Source organism: Phyllostomus hastatus, unplaced genomic scaffold (genome assembly GCF_019186645.2).
Source record: "Phyllostomus hastatus isolate PE091 unplaced genomic scaffold, TTU_PhHast_1.1 phas_contig_209, whole genome shotgun sequence".
NCBI classification, from domain to species: Eukaryota; Metazoa; Chordata; class Mammalia; order Chiroptera; family Phyllostomidae; genus Phyllostomus; species Phyllostomus hastatus.
Genome location: NW_025333735.1, coordinates 16347494 through 16367512, shown reverse-complemented (window position 1 = coordinate 16367512; position 20019 = coordinate 16347494). Strand labels below are relative to the sequence as shown.

Below are 20019 nucleotides of genomic sequence, written 5' to 3'. Positions count from 1 at the left end.
TATTTAGGAAGAAACTTGTCATGAAATCAACATCAGACTGAAACCTGGATTTGATCTCTTATTGTTCTGCATGCTTTTTCCTATAATATGTCCTGTTTAATATGTTTTATTTTTGCTGGATCTTTCTTTAAAACACTAATTTTATAAATTTCTGGGATGCTTCTTAAAGGCAAGGCAATACTTGAACCCTTACCTCTAATGATGTTAGCATTTTGGAACTCACCTAAGAATGCTTTAAATATTTTTGTTGGTTTTCTGTCTTTTACCCTTAGATTTGTCCAGATTTTTTTGATACTTGCTATACTTTCCCCGTTCTTCAAGCTGTATTTTCCAAATGCTATTGCAATGGACTCTTCAAACACAGCTTGAAAAGGCCTCATTACCAATAGTTTCCTGATTCTGGCCTCTCTCAGGGATTCATTCTAGATTGCTCTCTGAAATTCCTTCTCTGCTTTGGTTAGATTTCTTTAGGGTCCAGTCACAGCTGTTAGATTTGGTAAAGCTGAAGTAACTCTTGCTTTTCTACTTGCCTCTGTAGGATTAGTCAGAGCTGGGTCTGTTCATTTCTATTTCATATTTGCTTCTCTCTACCTTCAAGATCCCAATTCCTATGTCATATCCCATAAAATCTCAATATTTTTCCTGGGGAAATCTTTCTTTTCCTTCAAAGTAAGCAGCAAGTTTTCCTTTATTTTGTTTTTATTTTTCTACTCCTCCTGTTCTGATAATAAAACTGAAGCATACCTCTTTTTAACACCACTCCGATTCCTTCTGGATGTCTTACATAAACTCAGTTCTTAAGAGCCAAGTGCTCCAAACACAGTCTTTGTTACTTCCTTTCATAAGTCTTTAGGCATACAATAATTTCGATGAATGTTGTTATCTTTTTCAATTTCATCTAGGAGAGGGCAGATTCTCTTCTGTGTAAGGGGTCCCTATTTATTTTCTTTATTTGTTAATCTAATTCACCGCTCTTCTCTGGGCACATCCACAAGGAAAGATTTCTGAATTATAAGGCCATGAACAGTGCTTATGTGATTATCCATCACAAAGCTCAAGATCATGTAGCAGTAATTCAAACACTGTGGCCAGCAACTGTTAAGGTCAGCAGGATCAAGGCAGTGTTGATAAAACAGTCCCATCTGTGCAAAAACAACCATTTGCTTGGAAGTAAATCTGCTGTAAACCACCGTAAACCCACAAGTCAAATCCTGCATGGCCTACTTGCTAAAGCTGAAAGCCAATAACCATATGCGCTGCTCCCAACCAAAACTTCTCCAACTGTTACTTGAGTCACCAAACTCTACTTTTTGTCAGTTTATGTTTATCTGATAAAATTGATATTGGAGAATGTGTCTCAGTTGCATGGCTACAGTGCCATGCCCATTGAACCTCATCCTGTGGGTCCTGTTGTACAACTGAGGCCTTGGTGGACAAAATCAAATGTTCCCAGGTAAGCTCCAAGCGATAACCCCTTCCACATCCATGGAAAAGAGAATGAAGCAAGAACCCAGGAAGTTTAGGGAAAATGCTTCCTCATGGAATCCTGAGAAGTAAGAAACAAGACTGAACCCTCCTACAACATTGCTATGGCATTTATCACTGTGAGACAGCTCTTGGGGGTTCAATCTGCCACAACATATGTTCACATCAATACCTAGAACATCTGTCCCAGAATGAAAGGCCAACTTACTGAGCTACTTCTGATAAAATGTGCATGTCCATGAAGCATCATAACTCCATTAAGATTGTCCTGTGATAGTTTAATTCAGTTTTTAACCCTCAAGACTTTCTTTGGTCGATGCCACCTCTCTGGTGCATCACAAAATTGATCCTCTGCCAAAATCCTTGATCCTCAATGACTTCCAAACCATGCAACAGAAAGCACAAGCTCTATCCAGAGCTCCCATTGACTAAATCAACAAAAAGCCTCCCAAAATTTGAGAATCCCTCTGGCTCTTTTTTTTTTTTGCTCCCCAGGAATACAAAAAAAAGTACACAAAATTTCTAGAACTATTTCTTATCCCTACAACAGAACTCACTTCATTCTACTTCTATTCTAGATATCCCTGTACACTTCAGTTTTTGAACAACTATATCTCATGACATAATTCAGTACAGCTATATTTTTGTCTCCCTGTATATTTAAAGGAGGATAATCTCCCCCTGCCCCTGATGTCATTGGCTCACTCTTAGGGAAGAGATAGCCCTGTGTTTGCTTTAAGCCACAAAATATAACCTCAGTCTTGATATTAGGTATGTCAGTCCAAATTATTGATCAATTACTTAATCTTCATTAGTGTTTTAAAGGAAGATCAGGAAAAAAATAAAACACAATAAACAAGACATATTACAGCAAAAAGCATACAGAACAGTAAGACATCAAATCTAAGCTTTGGTCTGATGCTGAATTCATGAGAAATTTCTTCCTCGGTGGGGTTATTCAATCAAGGAAGATGGGAATAAGTATGAATTTTCTGAATAATGGAGAACTTTGAAAGACATAGAACTCCCTGATTTCACATCTCTCATATGGGAGACAAAATTTAGGTAAATATGTTCAATAAACATATTTGAACTGATGGTGTGTTCATGTGATATGAAATACAGAAAGCCTTTGCAGCAATTATTTATAAATTCTGTTTTTAAGTTCATTTATATTTCTTCATAACAACTGTCCAAAAAGCAGGCATTCTGTTGTTTTATTTAGTATGAATTTGAACATCTCAGTGTCCACAGCAAAGCTAAATACTTCTTTTTTTATTAAATGTGTAGTAAATGTTTATTAAGTTTGTAAATGATATTTAAGTATTTGAGATTACCTGGTTTACTATTATTCATTTAAGTTTCACAGATTTTTGTTTTGCTTTTTTTTATTAAATACTTTTGAATTTTATTGTTGTTCAAGCACACTTTTCCTTTTGAATTTTAAAAGCAAAAATATATGACCTGTGCCATTGGCTGCATGTTTCAAGAGTGAGTAATGTTACCTGTCTGCTGGAGGGTCAGCACACACCATGATTAATCAAGAACACCGTTTCCCTTGTAGTATCTGATATGCCACAGGGCTACCAGTTTACTGTCAGGCAAGATAAGACGCATCAATATGTTCATGTGTTCCTACTCCTCTCTTTTGGAGCCCAGCACTGCAGATGACAGTTAACATGACAGCTTTTGTGATCAGCAACATTTTTTTTCTGGCATCCTGTGATTTATAATACTTTGGCCAGACAGTATTACCAGGGATAATCCATGGTGGAATAATCATCCCTGCATCATCAGCCACAAAATGATTTTTAAGCTTTTTCTCAGGCTTTTTTATTTTTTCAGATATTTCTCCCCTTCGGCCAAATTCTTCACTAAACTTGTTTTAAAATAAATTGGGAAGAGGAAAAAGGGAGAAGAGACTATCAAAGGCTCAACCTTTAATTCTTGACTCAAAGGCCATGTTTACCAACTTTTCAGAACCATAATATGTACTAAAGGATACAGTCAAGACAGTGTGGTAGAAAGGTGAACTTAATATATATAAAAGAAGCAAAAATGGTTTTAATTGACTGTACAATAATACCACTTGGGAAAGCTGATATTGAGATGGATATTTCTGATAACATGTAAAATGTAGACAGTATTCCAGACACAGTATAATATGTACTTAATACCTACAATGCCTTTTTGTGTTTTAAAAAAAATCAATGACTCAGAAAAGGGTGAGCAGTTTTATGACTAGCCATTATCCAAGCATGTTTCCCTCTGCTAGGATCAACTGAAGTGTTTATTATACAGACATAATTTATATTTCTGGTATTATGTATTATCTACAAAATCATTAAGTAAAGTTCACAAGGTGTCCTGTACCCTGGCTCACTGATCCATCTGCATGGACTCCAGTTTTCAGTTATTTAACACTCTTTAGTTCTCATGAAATTTAGGAGCACTAACAACACCAAAACATTTGAATGAATCCTACCTCAGTTTCATACACCAGCTTTCATTTTCACCTTGTTCTGATTTATTTATTTTGAAAAGTCTCACAAAAAATGAGTCTCTCCTGACATCATTTTTAAGATAAGTGATTAAAAACCGATGATTGGCTTTCTCTAATTGTTTAATATTTCACAACAAGGGCAAATAAATCTTGTTTTACTTTGTTTCATAAAATTTGGTACTGTGTTTTTATGTTTCAATGTTAAATCTAAGTGTTTTAGATAAATTTTTAGAGGGGACTATAAGAATTGGGGAGGTGATTATTTTTATTTTTAAATTGTACTTGTTAGCTAGCTTACCTAAGAATGGGATAACTTCAGAGGTTTTTGTGCTATTCCACTAGTTAGCATATTTTTCAGACCATAAGACTCACCTAGGTTTTAGAGGAGGAAAATAGGGGAAAAAAAATTTTTGAAGTAAAAAATGTGGTAAAAAAAATAAAAGGGCCAACTCCAAGTCTTTTCAAATCCACACTAATTAAAATGGTAATAAAAACAAATAAAAATTTTTTTAAATGTGGGAAAATATTTAATATAACAACATAATATTTCACCAATGTAAATGTAAACAGAACTCAACAGCAGCATTAACAACCATTATTCCTCCAAAATTTGGGGGTGAAAGTGCATCTTATCATCCAAAACATATGGTGTGTGTGTATATATATATAAATATATATATACATTCTAAAAATAAATTTAAATCTCTGATCTATAAAAATCCTTCAATAGACTACATAATTGTTGCTTAAAATTCTCAGAATTGTGTAAATACATGTTTGTGAGAGTGTGTATGTAATATATATACATATAGTAAGTTAACATATATTAACTTTATTTTGAGCCTAGCCATTTGGCAAACATAAAAATATTTATAGTAAAAGACTATCATCAATATAAAAGGATAGATATAGAAAATCATGTCTTTGATTTAATCCCTTCTTTATTTTATTGAAATGTCTTCCATTTCCTTTTTAAACTTGAAATAGTAAGGGATTTAGTCAGTGTTTATAAATATTCTAGATTACAAAATACATAAATCAACAAATTAAATACCTTTAGGAATTTTACATAGAATTGATGTGCTTTCTTGAAACACATTAAGAAAATTTGTGGCCTATACTTTTCCCTTTTGACTCCCTTCCAGGAAGCAAAAACACAGCATTCAAAGCTAAGTCACAGTAAACGGGTTAGTCTTATAATAAGGTTTTTTCTTTTCTTTTTCCTTTTTCTGGTGGTAATTATTTTTTTACTTAAAACTACTTTGTACCTACCTTTTACCATAAGCCTTCTCAAGCTCTTCTATGAAGGAAATAAAGAAAAGAAGAGTAAAATAAAATTCTTATTTTTTTTTGCACTTTACCTATTAGTTCAGTGAGCATTTATCAAGCCCTTGTCATGTGCACAGTTTGCTTTCTTTTTTTTAATTAGGCATCCTATGAATCTCTTCTCATGTTAAGGAATAATCTATCCTCTTCAGAAAGCAAAAATCTCATGAGAAAAATTAACCAGAGAATCATTTTTTTCCAATATACAAATATCTCCGACCTTATTTATATTTGATAATTTAGAAAACTGTTACAAATAAACATGCATTAACATGTTTAAGACAAAAAAGAAATTAAATTACATTTTATGAGCATTTGAAAGTCATTTTAAAAATTGTAGAATCACTAAATTGAGTAAATTACTATCATTTTGACTTTGGGCAACTTTGATTTCTCTCCACCTCCATCTCCTCTTCTATAAAATGGGAAATATATTACTACTCTTTGATTGCTTTTGTTGTTGTGAACTCTTAGTGTTATAAAATGACTGATGTGTGAAGACTGTTCATGGTTATTTGCAATTTTAAATTGATTTTTATTTTATCAAATTTAAATTTTTCACTTAAACCTACTTTTTCAGTATGTTTAAAAAGTTGAATATACAAGTCTTATTCTGTTTATAAACCTGGTAAGTTTTCAAGATCACCTCAAAATTATATTATTCCAAAACTCTGTTATTTTTAAAAAATATATTTTCATGTTTAGGCCCTGGCTAGGTAGCTCAGTTGGTTAGAGCATCCTCTTTACAGCCAAGGTTGCAGGTTTGTCTCTGGTCAGGGCACATATAAGAAGCAACCAATGAATTCATCAATAAGTACAGCAACAGATTGATGTTTCTCTCTCCCTCCCTCTATCCTCTCTCTCATCCATAAATAAAATTTCCATTTTCTTCATAAGTTTAAAACATTTTCTTTTTTTTAATTACACACTCTATGTTCTCTTGTAATAAGCAAAACCATCCCAAGGACTTAAGACACTCTTACACATCTAATCAGTTAAATGTATAAATGTAGTAAATTTTTACTTTTTTTAAGCTTTACAATAATACAAACTAAACTACATTTTTAACTAAACCACTTTTTTAAACTAAACCTTACACCCCAGTAATTCATTTCTTAACAATAATCATTTCTCATTTCATTTGGAATCCTGTGCCTTTATGCCTTAACATGTCAAATTCTTTTGAATATTATCAACACTTAATGTCACTGATAAATTTTGTTACATTAAACTCAAAATTATGAAGAGAAAGTAGTTTTCTTCTGATCTCAATTTTTAATTTGTAAACTTCCCCAGAATTTGCAGAAATCTTTACCTACTTTTTCTTATACAACTTATACCATTGCAATTATAAAATAACCCCAGACCTTAGCATTACAACAACTAAGGTTTATTTTTCACATCATTGCATCTGGGCTATGTATTGGCTAGGTCTCTGCTCTGCCTTCTCTTTGTTCCAGAATCTAGAAAGAGAAAAAGGGGCCCCATATTTATGATTTACCACAGAAAGCAAATTGTAGTGAAAGCAAAGGCTTGCTTAAAACTTCCCCTTGGCTTGTATTCTATTATCCAAAGTGAGTCACATGACCTAGGCTAATGTAATTGGGGCAGGAAGTGTGACCCTCCCATGAAAAGAAGAACCCATCGAAGGAATTGACAGTATAAGGAAATGCTTCAGAATTATTGATCAATCGACATGTTTTAATAGCCCATGGTCATATCATTACCTAATTATTTTTTAAAGATTTTATTTATTTATTTTTAGAGAGGGGAGGGAGGGAGAAAGAGAGAAACATCAATGTGCAGTTGCTGGGGGCCGTGGCCTGCAACCCAGGCATGTGCCCTGACTGGGAATCGAACCTGTGACACTTTGGTTCGCAGTCCACACTCAATCCACTGAGCTACACCAGCCAGGTATTACCTAATTATTTCTTATGTGAATTTTCAACCTAATACTCAGACTGCAGCTCTCTTCTTCAGTCATTTCTTTACTGCATGACTGAATGCTAAATTCTTCTCATGCTTTGTCAGGCCTCACAGTCATGCAAAATGACCTAAGGCTTCAATGCAATAATGTACATGGCAGTATCCATACATCCTAAGCAAATACAGGTAGCAATACATTATTTTCGTATTCTCATTTCCAACTTCATCCTTCCTGGTTCCATTTTGCTTGTATAGTTGTGTGTTTTTATTTGGGCTCAATCATCTAAAGGAGAATCACTCACCTATGCATGTATAAAGGATTTTTACTGTTCTATCGTCAGTTACTCTAAGTTCCAGTCATATTGGCTTCAGGTACAGAGTCTTATATTCACTATCACTAATACCTCTGACTGCTCCAGAAGTTATAACACATTCATTTAGCATTTTAGTTTAGACTTTTTAGAGGCTAGATTACACTATTCTCTCATATTAAACTAATTTTGACAATAAGCAACCTGCAAGTTATTTTCATATATGATTTTAAGCAACATTTCATTTATCTTTTATGAATGTGTGTACTATTTTTTTTTAAAGATGCAAGAATAATCTGCTAGCCAGGTTGTAGAAGGAAAGAAAGTCAGGCAGAGGAGTTTAGATTTAATGATGTAGGAAATAGGAAATAATTGAGTTTTCTGAGGCAAGAAATAGGAAAACAGCATGGTGTCAATCACCATCAAAGAGTATGGGATTTTACGTCAGATCATCCTGGATTGGAGTTCTGTTGCCATCAATGTGGCCTTAGTTTTCTCTCTATCACACTACCTATCTCATAAGGCTGTCCTTCTTTCTACTGATTCAACACATTTTGGATTCCTACTTTGTACTAGATTTCTATGAAAAAAAATAAACTCAGTTCTTGACTATATTATACTCACAATCTAGGGACAAACCCAGAAAATTATAAGAAAAGAGCAAATTAATAATGAACCATTGTGATAAGAGCTCAGAAAGAAAGAAAAAAAGTGATAGAGAATTTGGAGTTTCTGTTTTAAATTCAGTAGTCAGAGAAGCCTCTCTATAACAGTGACATTAATGAGGAATAAATGAGAAAACGATTCTGTAAGCTGTTGCGGGCCTGTCCGTGTCCTCTTGACCCCTTAACATCTGGTGTGTGCCTATGATGTCTAAGTGCAGGCTCTGTCACGTCCTCCTGAGAACACTCATCCGTCTTGTGGTCAGTGCACAGGGGGAGTGATGTCTCCACGTGCAGCCTTCAGTCACTGACAGATGGGTGTGGGACAGTGAGGAGCTCACCTTCCTCCTCGCTTCACTGGCTCTCACTCAGAGTCCCCAGCAGGAGACAGCCTTGGTTGCCCAGAGTGGTAATTGCTTCATTACACACCCATTACTGGCTTCCTTTCCTTCCCTGTTTCACTTTTTTTCTCTTCTGTTTTTTCCTAGAATTGCCTCTCTGGTAGAATATTTATTCTCAAATCTTGTCTTAATCAGTTTGTTGCAGAGTATAACCAACCTGAGAGAAATATCATCTCTAGTCACCTAGGATAATGTCTGGAATAAGATATGCACTCAGCAAATTTTAGGGTTTTTTGTTTGTTTGTTTGTTTGTTTGTTTGTTTGTTTTTGCCTTTTTCCCCCTGAGTGAAACATGCATGATGAAAAAGTTTTAGGAAGTCATCTGTAGACTATATTACAGTCTTGGAGGAAGGTAAAGTTAGAGTCCTAGAGGCCACTGAGGAGGCCTACTGTTGCTTTAGAACTGACTGAAGCAATAAAGACCCAGACAAGCCAAGGTGAGGTGCCAGTACAATTTAGTTACAATGGCTCATTGATGGCTCTTTTGTATCCCTCACTGCATATTATATACTCTGCTGGACCATGTGGTTCTGTGACGTGATAGTATAAGAAGGTATATTGGTGCCATAAAGATACCCCTGGGTAAAAAATTATGTATACTATTTGACCAATAAAAGTGAGTACAGAGATGGGCAAAGTGTTCTGTGAAATAGGCCAGAGTTTCCCAAGTGTCCTGCTCTTATCCGTCATACCTGACCTACCAGGCAGCAGTAACAGGGGAAATATACAAGGGCCTTTGATTTCCCTTGGGACTGTCAAAGCCACTATATATATGATACTATTCCTTCTTCGTGGAATGTCATTTTAAGGATGTATTTTAAGCTAACTTTATCCTTCATGCAAAATGTTTGTCTCAGCTACTAACATTTTTAGTTAGAATTATTGGGGTGACATTGGTTAATAAGATTATATAGGTTCCAAGTGTACAATTCTATGATACATCATCTGTATATTGCATTATGTGCCCACCACCCACAGTCAAAAATCTTGTTCCATCACCATGTACTTTACCCCCTTTACCTTTTACTTCCCCCCAATCCCTTCCCTCTGGAAACTACCATAGTGTTGTCTGAGGGTTTTGTTTGTTTGTTTTTATTATGCACTCCTTTGCTGCTTTCAGTTTTATATATCACATATGGGTAAAATCATATGGTTCTTAACTTTTTCTGTCTTAGTTTGCTTAGAATGATATTTTCAAGGTTCATCCATTGGTTGCAAATTGCAGTATATTACATTTTCTTATAGCTGAGTAGTACTCCATTATCAGTGTCCAGCACAAATAAAGCCCCTTTTTATCACAAAATATTTTATTACAGAATTGTAAGCATGTAATTCTATAACATAAAAATATCACACTCAAGGACATCCTATGACATTTTAGGTAAAGTGTTCAAATTAAAACTATAAATTATTACTCCCATGTTATTGCCCTACCAACCACACTCAAGCAGGTGTTACTTTTGCCAAGTGTGATATATATATCACATCACACCTTTATCCAATCATCAAAAGACACTTTGGTTGTCTTCCTATCTTGGCCACCATGAATAATGCTGCAATGAACATAAAAGTACAAATATGTTTTTAAAATTTGGGGGTAGATAGCCAGAACAGGTATTCCTGGGTCATACGGTAACTCTGTTCTTAATTTTTTGTGGAGCCTCCACACTGTTTTTCACAGAGTCTGCGCCAGTTTACATTTCCACCAGCTGTGAATGAGGGTTCCTTTTCTCTGCAACACATATAGCTCTCTCATTTTTGGGTGCCTACTTAAATGAGGTCTTCCCTGACCATCTTATCTGAGAAGATGTATCAGTTAGCTAGTATGAAGGCAATGTTGCATAACAAGCAACAACAAAAATCTGAGTGGCATGTAATACAAAGGATTTATTTAGCCCAAATGTCTGAGGACCAGTTGGGGGCCTTTCAAGCCAGGCTGGGCCTCACTCAGTGGCTCTGCTAATCTCATCTGTGCATGTTCATGTCTGCAGGTCAGCTGGAGTTCAGCTAATAGGGTGATTCTGCTGTGCAACTCTGCTCCATGTATCTCACGTCTTCCTATTAGGACCAGTGGGCTAATGCAGACATGTACATTTCATAGCCTTTGTATGTGACAGAGGTGGAACTATATAAGCAGAAGCATTTGAGGTCTTATAAGGCCTAGACTCAGAATTGATCTATTACGTTGGCCAAAGCGAGTCATAAAGCCAAAACTGAACATCTGTGGTATACTACTTCCTTGGAAATGTGGCAGGTGGGAAGGGAATATTTCTGAACCATAATCTAATTAACTCTGTTATTCCAATTCATAGTACTCTATTTTCTTCAAAGCAATTTTTTGTGTATTCATTTGTCTAGTGTCTGTCTGGCCCATGAAACTTTGTTTTAGACCAGAAAGAAATAGTAGACTATTCTGTGGTAATGAATGAAAACCCAAATATCAGGAGCTTAATACAATTAAAGTTCATTACTCTGTCATGTCATAGTTCAGTGCCCATGGGAGGCCCTCCTCCATTATAGCTCTAGAAACTGGATCTCTGCAGCCTGCTCTGGGGAAGAAAGGACCAAAAAATCAAAGAGAGGATATTTTTCAGGGCCAAGCCTAGAAGTGGCTTCTAATACCTTCACCCACCACTGCCCAACATCAGTCACATGTTTCCACTTTAGTTGCAGTAGCAGGTTGGGGCACAGAAACACAGTTTTCTCGTGTGTTCAGGAAAAGGAAATGGTGTGGCAAACACATAGCTTTGTTCCTACTGAGACTGTGACATCTTCAGTAGGAAGCTGTGTCACTAGCACCAACCACAGTGCCTGAAAACAAGAAGCTTTTTATGTGTCCGATGCATGAATGAATGAATGATGCCCTACTCCAAAGTCAGTTTTTCATCTATGAAAAGAGATAAATGAGACCTACCTAATGAAAGCATTTTAAAGAATAAAGAAATACTCTCTGTGATAGGGTTTCATAGGAAAGGTGCACTGTTTGGGGGCTTTTCTAAGTTTCTGACTTCTGTCTCAAAAGTGCACAGGAAATGTTACTGAGTATGAATCATTGTTTGTGATAATGAGGAAACATTGTTGATTTATGCAAATATGTGTGCAGATATATAAAGCAAGTCTTTAATTTTCATTTCTTAAGATAATGGTCGAGAGAATATGATCTAAGAAAGACTCAAAACAGGACACCTGTTCTGACAGCAGAGGTGGACCCATCTCTCCCAGAGTCTTCCCCTGAGCAGCAGGGTTTCTCTTGCTGGCACCATCCAGGCCAGGCAGTTCTATATGTATATGTCCCTCCCACTCCCTGCAGAGTGTAGGGGATTGGAGAGGTGAGTAGATGTACCGGGAACAATGAAAGCCTTATGCTGAGCACAAGGCTCTGCCATTTTTTATTCTGTTTTTATAGTGGCCTTCAGGTAAAACACACACAGAAGAAACTTAAGAAATCTTGCTTTTTCAACATGTATAAAATACTTGGGGTATCCAAGGTGCTGATTGATCACTGGGTCAGAAGCCTCTCATGAAACCCCAGGTTATTCTGAGTGCCCGTCCTCCAGGCTCCCACGGTATATTCTGCACACCTCTGTCGTACCCTGTCTCAGATTATATTTAAATTTGCTTTGGATTTTTGTTCTCAAAGATAAGTTTTTCTAGGGATTTATTCTTATTGTATTCCAGAGCCCTTACAGGCTGCATACCCAGAAGGTCTTAGTCTCATATAAGACATTCTGTTTTCTGTTTTGCCTTCTAGTTTCTAAAAGGTCTTCATATCTGGACTTTAAAGCTCTGCCTTTAAATTTAAATGACTTAGAGAGCCTACTTTCAAGACAACTTTTGCTTCACCCAGATCTCACAAATCCAGTGTTGGGTGTATGGTCTCCTGTTTCCTGAAAAGCCCTTCTGCCTTCATTTTTTAGGTTGGCACCTGCATGCATTTTCTGAAGACACTGGTGGCCTTCAGAATACAGTAGATTATCAGATGCTAAGGATGACTGTTGAGAAATTTCTCCTAAAATAATGAACAGAATATATGTTTAAAATTTCTCTCAAGCTTATAATTCAAGCTAAATATGTTCTGTATCATAATTCTTGCTTGGGTTAATGTTTATCAAATTCCCTTGATATACAGTGCCTGTACTTCATTAGCTCTAGAATATTATAGCACCAAATAGTCAAGGATTATTAGCAATCATATCATAAAAACACTAAGAGAACATTAACCATGAGACAAGTTAAAGTTTTTAACCAAATCTGACATTTATTTCAAAGCATTCTTGATATTTCATACCCCCTGATATTTTTTTTATTCATGCAGTAGTCAGAAACCTAAATCTAAAACTCTAGTATTATCATGAATGCCCACTGTGCCCTCTGGATTCAATAAGTTAATTTTAGTGAATATTTAAACACGTGCATTAGGCAATCTCATTTAGTTATAATTAAGATGTGAAGCTGGGAGCTGTAGTGCTTTGCATCCAAATCTGGCCTGTTCACTGTGCAGCCATAGTTCAAGTGCTACAGCAACACTTGTTAAACATTGCAGCATCTACAGAGTGATAAACACTGATCAGCAGCATATCTGAACAGGCCCTTGTGCCTGGGAGATCATGTTTTAAGTAGGAACTTATATCTTAAGGACTTTTCATATGTATTTTCTACTTTCGAGTAGCAGGTAAAAAAGGCAGGTCAAACTGAGGTTAAATACAGCCTGGGTCACAGAAAGATATACAAAGTGCAGGAAGGAAATAGCTGCAATAAGGAGGGCAAGCAGGTGAGAATTAGCATCCACCTAACACATACAATAAATGGGGTTTGTGTGTGCATGTGTGTGAGTGTATCATTTATATACACTCACACACATAAGGACTGAGTGAGGAATTGATATTTCAAGAATGTTGACTAAAAAACTGGAAACTAGAAGTACCACAAATCAAGTAGGATCCAAAGCAAGGAAACTTTTTATAAATCCTCCCAATAAGTCTTTTAAAATGGGCTTGAATGTGGAGGGCTGGGAACTATACCTTGGATGCTGATAGCACTGAAAATGATGCTTGAATATTTTTGAACAAATTATTTTAAGTTACTTAGTAAAAGGAAACCATCAAGGCTACTATGTTCATCTTTATTATAACCAAAAGGCTCTTTTCCTCCCCCTTCAAAATTAGCCTTAAAGATATGACAGTACCTTGACTAAGTATATTAGGTATCTTATAAAAGAAAATTTAAGAACTATGTATGATTGTCTTCCTCACATTATCTTCCTTTTCTGAGTAGTGTACATGTCACACTAGCCAAAGCAGGGTCCAATTCCAGGGACTGCAAAAAACAAAAGCAGGTCTAATGTAACTGTATATTATACTACAATAATATAACTATAATTAGTAATATAACTATTACCATAACAGTATAATATAGTATGGTATACTAGATTACAATATGGTATAGTATAATAGTAATAATATAATAATTAACAATAATACTATTTTATTGTTCTAAATTGAGACATATATTTCTTTCATTATATTCAATGGAAAATCTGCCAGAAAGTGAGGAAGCACTTTTTATTTTCAACAAAATAAGATAAGAAAAGATTACTATAGTTTATTTTTAAATATATATCACTTCATGGGTACTGAAATAATGTTTAGTCTTTTAATAAAACAGGATAATAACAAATAACCTTTCCTGTAAGGCACAAGTGGCAAACACAAGGCCCAAGAGCCAAATCCGTCCCTCCACCATGTTTTATTCAGCCTGGCACCTTGTTTCTACCTGCCGGCAGCATCAAGCTCTCATTTAACTGTTAAGGAGTAGTTACATTTATACAGCCTGAAAATTACATTCAGTCTTTTGAAGGCAACCTCAAAGCTGAGTTTGCCCTCGATGAAAATGAGTTTGGCACTCCTTCCCTAAGGGGAGTGCTGTTCAGAACTGTTAAAGAACAGAAATTCAGATCTCATTGGCTTTATCAAACTACTCATAAATCAGGCAACATCCCACCTAGTAAATAGAGAGTTGCTCCAAGAAGCTGTAAAATATAAAAGGCTTTTATGGGTAAAAACTAGGAAGGACAAGAATGTTATCAGCAAAAAAAAGAGAAAGAAAGAAAGAAAGAAAGAAAGAAAGAAAGAAAGAAAGAAAGAAAGAAAGAAAGAAGGAAGGAAGGAAGGAAGGAAGGAAGGAAGGAAGGAAGGAAGGAAGGAAGGAAGGAAAGAAAGAAAGAAAGAAAGAAAGAAAGAAAGAAAGAAAGAAAGAAAGAAAGAAGGGAGGGAAGAAAGAAAGAAAGGAGGGAAGGAAGGAAGGAAGGAAGGAAGGAAGGAAGGAAGGAAGGAAGGAAAGAAGGAAGGAAGGAAGGAAGGAAGGAAAGAAGGAAGGAAAGAAAAGAAAGAAAAAGAAAGAAAGGGAAGGAAGGAAGGAAGGAAGGAAGGAAGGAAGGAAGGAAGGAAGGAAGGAAGGAAGGAAGGAAGGAAGGAAGGAAAAACATTGTTTGAGGCAAGGTTACCTTCCTTTAGGGGAAGGCTGAACCTTATCTGGCACATTGCCTTGGCTTCATTTGCAAGGGGGTCTTGGAGATGGAGAGGGCCATGATGAATTACCTCATCGACACTGACCCCAAAATTCCAGACTGACCAATTAAGATTACACTCCTGGAGAAGACCGAAGGTGTAATTAGGTCAGGTTTAAGTCTAGGTTCCATGTGATGGCTTTAACACCAATGACTCCATTTTGGGCATGTGTTTTCTTTAACAGAACTTGTTTTATATTATTTTCCTAAAAAATTACTTATGAGACACTTTAATTATTCTTTCAATTTCACAAATAAAAATGTTAAAACAGGTAGTAAATAGATAAATAAGTTTTCTTACCTAGACTATATTAAGTGGTATGTAATCAGACTATATCTTTGTATCTCTACAAAACTGAGAGTAATATACCGTGGACTTAAAGCATTTTATAATGTAACATTGTAATGGAGGTGTGCAAATCACTTTTAATTTTAGTATAAAATTAAAAACAAAAGTATTAAGGATAATTATAACTATAAAATTTGTTAATTTTTATTTCATTTTAATAGTGCATTTGTAATCAGAAAATTACTTCAGCTTAAATATGTGTTTTGCAAAGCTTTATTTATTCTGAGATTATGTGTTTTATACAAGTAAATAATTTCATCAATTATATACATATTTTCCAGCATTTTAACTGCTATTTAATATTTTCACTATAGTTTTTATTTTCCAAAATACTCTAGATACCTAATTTCAAGAGGTGATTTTTGAGTATGTAAGTTTTACTATGTTCAATTGAATTTATTAAACAGATCTTGAATATTTTCTTGGTCCTTTCACACCTTTTTAAAAATTTTTTATTAGAAAATTGCACTGAAATATAACAACTAAACTTCCATTTATGACTCCTAAAATACAACAGGCAGTGCCTGACTCTGTGCATGGACTAGATGACTTCTCTGTTTCCCTAACAAGTTGAGGCTCCATACTTAGTCCCAACTTACACATGTAATAATTACATAGAGATTCTTAGATTTTATAAATATAAAGGCTTTATATCAAGTATTCAAACAAATAGCTTTAAGGTAATTTTTTATTTCTCCTACCATCCATAGTTTGTAAATTCATACAGTGTAAACTACAATACTAAATAAATGTGAATATTGGCATTATTCTGATGGAAATCACTTTTCTAAAATTTCATTATTACAAATACATATAGATATTTTAGGATCAATTGTTATAATATATCAAATATATTAAGTTATAAATATACACACATGTAAAAGTAACAGTGTCAAAGCAAGTTTTTTAATGGTCACTTGGAATTACCAAATCAGCATCAATGTGTAATAGTGAGGACATAAAACTTTATTTATTCAGAATAATTAGAAGAAATGGCAACTCTGACCTATAAGAATGCAAATTATAAAATATTTTAAAAGAAATTTTGTTTTTATAATTTTTAAAAACAAGGGAAAACACATTTCTCATTTACTATTTAGTTATCAGGAATAAAACAAGAAAGGAGGAAAATCACTATACAAAGAATTTTCCTCACTGCTATTGAAGTATTGCTTTAAAAAGGGATATTGAACAATAGTATTATCCTCTTGTTCCACACTGAATTTACATATTCACAGCTCAAGTATTTAAAATGTAGTGTTTGTGGAATTCTTCTGATAGGATGTGTAACCTGACTATTAGAAAAGCATCTGATTAAGCTCTTCACAATCAATTCTTGCTTATTATGTTCATTTAGATGTATTTGTCAATTTATAAGTACAGTTAATTAAATTTTTTTAAATTTTCTTTTTTTTTAAAGGAGCCCGCTACACGAAAAAAATGCAAGTCAAAGTGGTCACAACCTAGAAGTCTGCAGAGACAGGAATAACTAGCAAGTAGATACTATGTTATTTTACTATGCTTAAATATATAGAATTCAGCAGTGTTCTGAGAATCTTACTCTACAATACCAAGTAGTCTTGTAATTTTAAATTTATACTTAGTATTATTTATGTTAACTATGCTATATCACAAAAATAGGAAGAAAAATAATAACTATGGATTTCAGGAAAGTAATTTTCTGTCAATAATAATGAAATGATTTTGGTCATAAAGATAAGTTTAAATATTGTATTCTCTCTCAGGTTTATTGCTAGAGCCCTAATTCAACAATATATTCTTTATAAAAAGAGTAAGACTCTATGCCTTATGACATATTTAGCCACTACATAAATATATTAATTCCTCTAATAAACCATTAATATAAATTATATTATAATCATGCTTTTAAAACCAGAATAAATTACACTCACTTTTGAAGATTACATTTCAAAATTTCAAGGTGCCACCATATGAAATCCAGACACAAAGCAGGAGCTTTCCATTTATCAGTGCTTACTGACATTTACAAGAAATGAAATCAGGCAATGTTTGGGTGTGTGGGTTAAAAAAGGGCTTAAGAATGTGGGAAAAGTAAATATGATTATTTAAATGGCAAGAAACATCTTTGAAAAATCTCATTGTTCCTTATGAAAGTAGTTGGAGTTGATTCTTTCTCCTCAAATATATTTTGAAGAATCAGAAATGTGAAAGCTATAAAGATTTTAGAAAGTATTTACATCAAATCTCTCTTGGATATGGATTAAGGAACTAAGTTTCCAATTAGAGACTTATTTTACATATTAAAATCTGAGCAACAGTCAAAAGTAGGAGTAAAACAGGCTTCCACTGTTTAAAAAAGTAAAGATGAAATGAAGAAGCAGAAAGATTCATTAAGTGTCAAATGCTGCTGAAAAGCCTAGGAGGCAGAAGACTGAGAGAGCAAAAGCTTTGGACATTATAGTTAGTCAGTTGTCAGAAACCCTGGTAAAGACAGGGTTTTTGGTAAAGACATAAGTCCAGATGGACTTATGAATTCTTTCTGACATAGTGGCTTTATTCATCACCTTAGCTCCTTTCTGTATTAACTGAATAGTGGAGTTATGTTGTTCAGATTTACCTTTGGGTAGTTTTATAATTTTTAAAATTCAGACTTACTTATACTCAGAATACTTTTCAGTAGTAATCTCCCTAAAACTTCCCATGATTTGAATGGCTAATTCAATTTAATGTAACTTAGTTAAGGATATCTTTATTACAGGGTAATCCTATCAACTATATATGCCCTATTATTATTTCACTTAGCAATCTCATAAATGATTTCCTACAGTAGGCTAACAAATATTCTATTTGCCTCTGTGTTGGGAAAAACCCACTCCTTTTCCAGATTTTCCCTTTACTTTCACATTATTACCGTCCTCAACAAGACTTCTGACAACAGGTATATGGGTTTTCCCCCCACAATATACAATTTTCTGTGGCAGCATTTGGGCATCTCACAATTTAACTGAATGCTGTCACTACCTACCTAGAGAGAGCATCAGATCTCACAGGTTATGCCCTCAGTCCCACAAGACTGCCCCTACCCACACACACTTCAGATGGCAATCACCAGTAGTAGGTCCCAGGTTACTGACAGCTTCTGTCTAACTTGGCTACACATTGGAGGTTCCCGTGACCTCCTCCCCTTGGATTCCATTATTTGCTGGAACAGCTCACAGAACTCAGTGGAACACTTACTGTACTTACATTTACCCATTTATTAAAAGACATGATAAAGGATACAGATGAAAAGCCACATGAAGAGATACATAGGCAAGGTCTAGAAGGTCTATATACACAAGAGCTTCTGTCCCCGTGGAGCTAGGGTGTGTCACCTCCCTGGAATGTGGACATGTTCACCACCAGGAAGCTCTTTGAATCCTGTACAGTTGAGATACTATGGCAACTTACTGATGTAGGCATGGTCAATTTTTAACTCCATTTCCAACTCTCACTTCCTTTCCTGGAGAACAGGAGATAGGGCTGAAAATCCATCTAATCATGGCTTTGTCTTTCCAGTGACCAGTCCCCATCCAGAAGCCATGCAAGAGCCCACCCAGGGTCACTTCATTAGAACAAAAAGACACTTCTGTCATTTCCAAGAGATTTAGGAGCCCTGTGTCAGGAACCGAACTCAAAGACTAAATATTAGACCAACCGATTCTGCTAGTGCTCTTATCACTTAAGATTTTATGAGGGTTTCAGGAGCCCTGTCAAGAACTGGGAGTAGAGACATGCCTTTTCTTTCCTTCCTCCCTCCCTCCCTCCCTTCCTTCCTTCCTCTCTCTCTCTCACTCTCTTTCTCCTTCCTTCCTTCCCTCCTTCCTTCCTTCCTTCCTTCCTTCCTTCCTTCCTTCTCTTTCTTTCTTCTTTCTTTCTTTCTTTCTTTCTTTCTTTCTTTCTTTCTTTCTTTCTTTCTTTCTTTCTTTCTTTCTTTCTCTCTCTCTCTCTCTCTCTCTTTCCTTCCTTCCTTCCTTCCTTCCTTCCTTCTTCTTTCTTTCTTTTCCTTTCTATCCAGTACCATTTCACAGCCTCACAAGTAATAATTTCAAATAGTACCTGGCCCATAGTAGGTACTTGTAAGTTGTTTTTGAATAAATGAATGAATGAATGCTTTTCTCACTTTGAGTTATTCCCACATTCCTCTTAAAGTACTGTTACCTACTTCTTGCAGCAAATATACTCAGAATTATTTAACTACCTTCAAATCTTTAAATAAACAAATAAGATTAAGAGAAAAATAAGAGTAATACTTCTTTGTAAGAATTTTCAACCTGATTTTCATTAGTACTATATTATTTTTCTTGCCCTAGCACTACAGACTTAATTTTCATGGTTGTAATTAGGGCATAACAGCCACCAAATATTTTAAATATTTTATTAAGAAACAGATTGCTCTTAAATCTTTGTACTGCTTTTATCTTTTTTTGTCCACAATAAAAATAGCTTTATTGTTTTATTTCAAGTTAT

General features: G+C 34.9%; 1 protein-coding gene across 2 annotated transcripts in view; it reads left to right on the top strand.

Annotated features, from left to right (window-relative positions):
• The window catches only part of LRRC7 (leucine rich repeat containing 7), a 495696-nt gene that overhangs the window by 114741 nt on the left and 360936 nt on the right, over positions 1-20019 (top strand). Inside the window, exon 3 of one of the 2 annotated variants that reach the window (XM_045835282.1) lies at positions 16949-17024. The exons of the other annotated variant lie outside the window; for it this stretch is intronic. Coding sequence (XP_045691238.1) covers position 17024 — 1 coding nt within the window. The 5' untranslated portion in view covers positions 16949-17023. The remainder of the gene's footprint in view (positions 1-16948; positions 17025-20019) is intronic. 2 annotated transcript variants of the gene reach the window in all.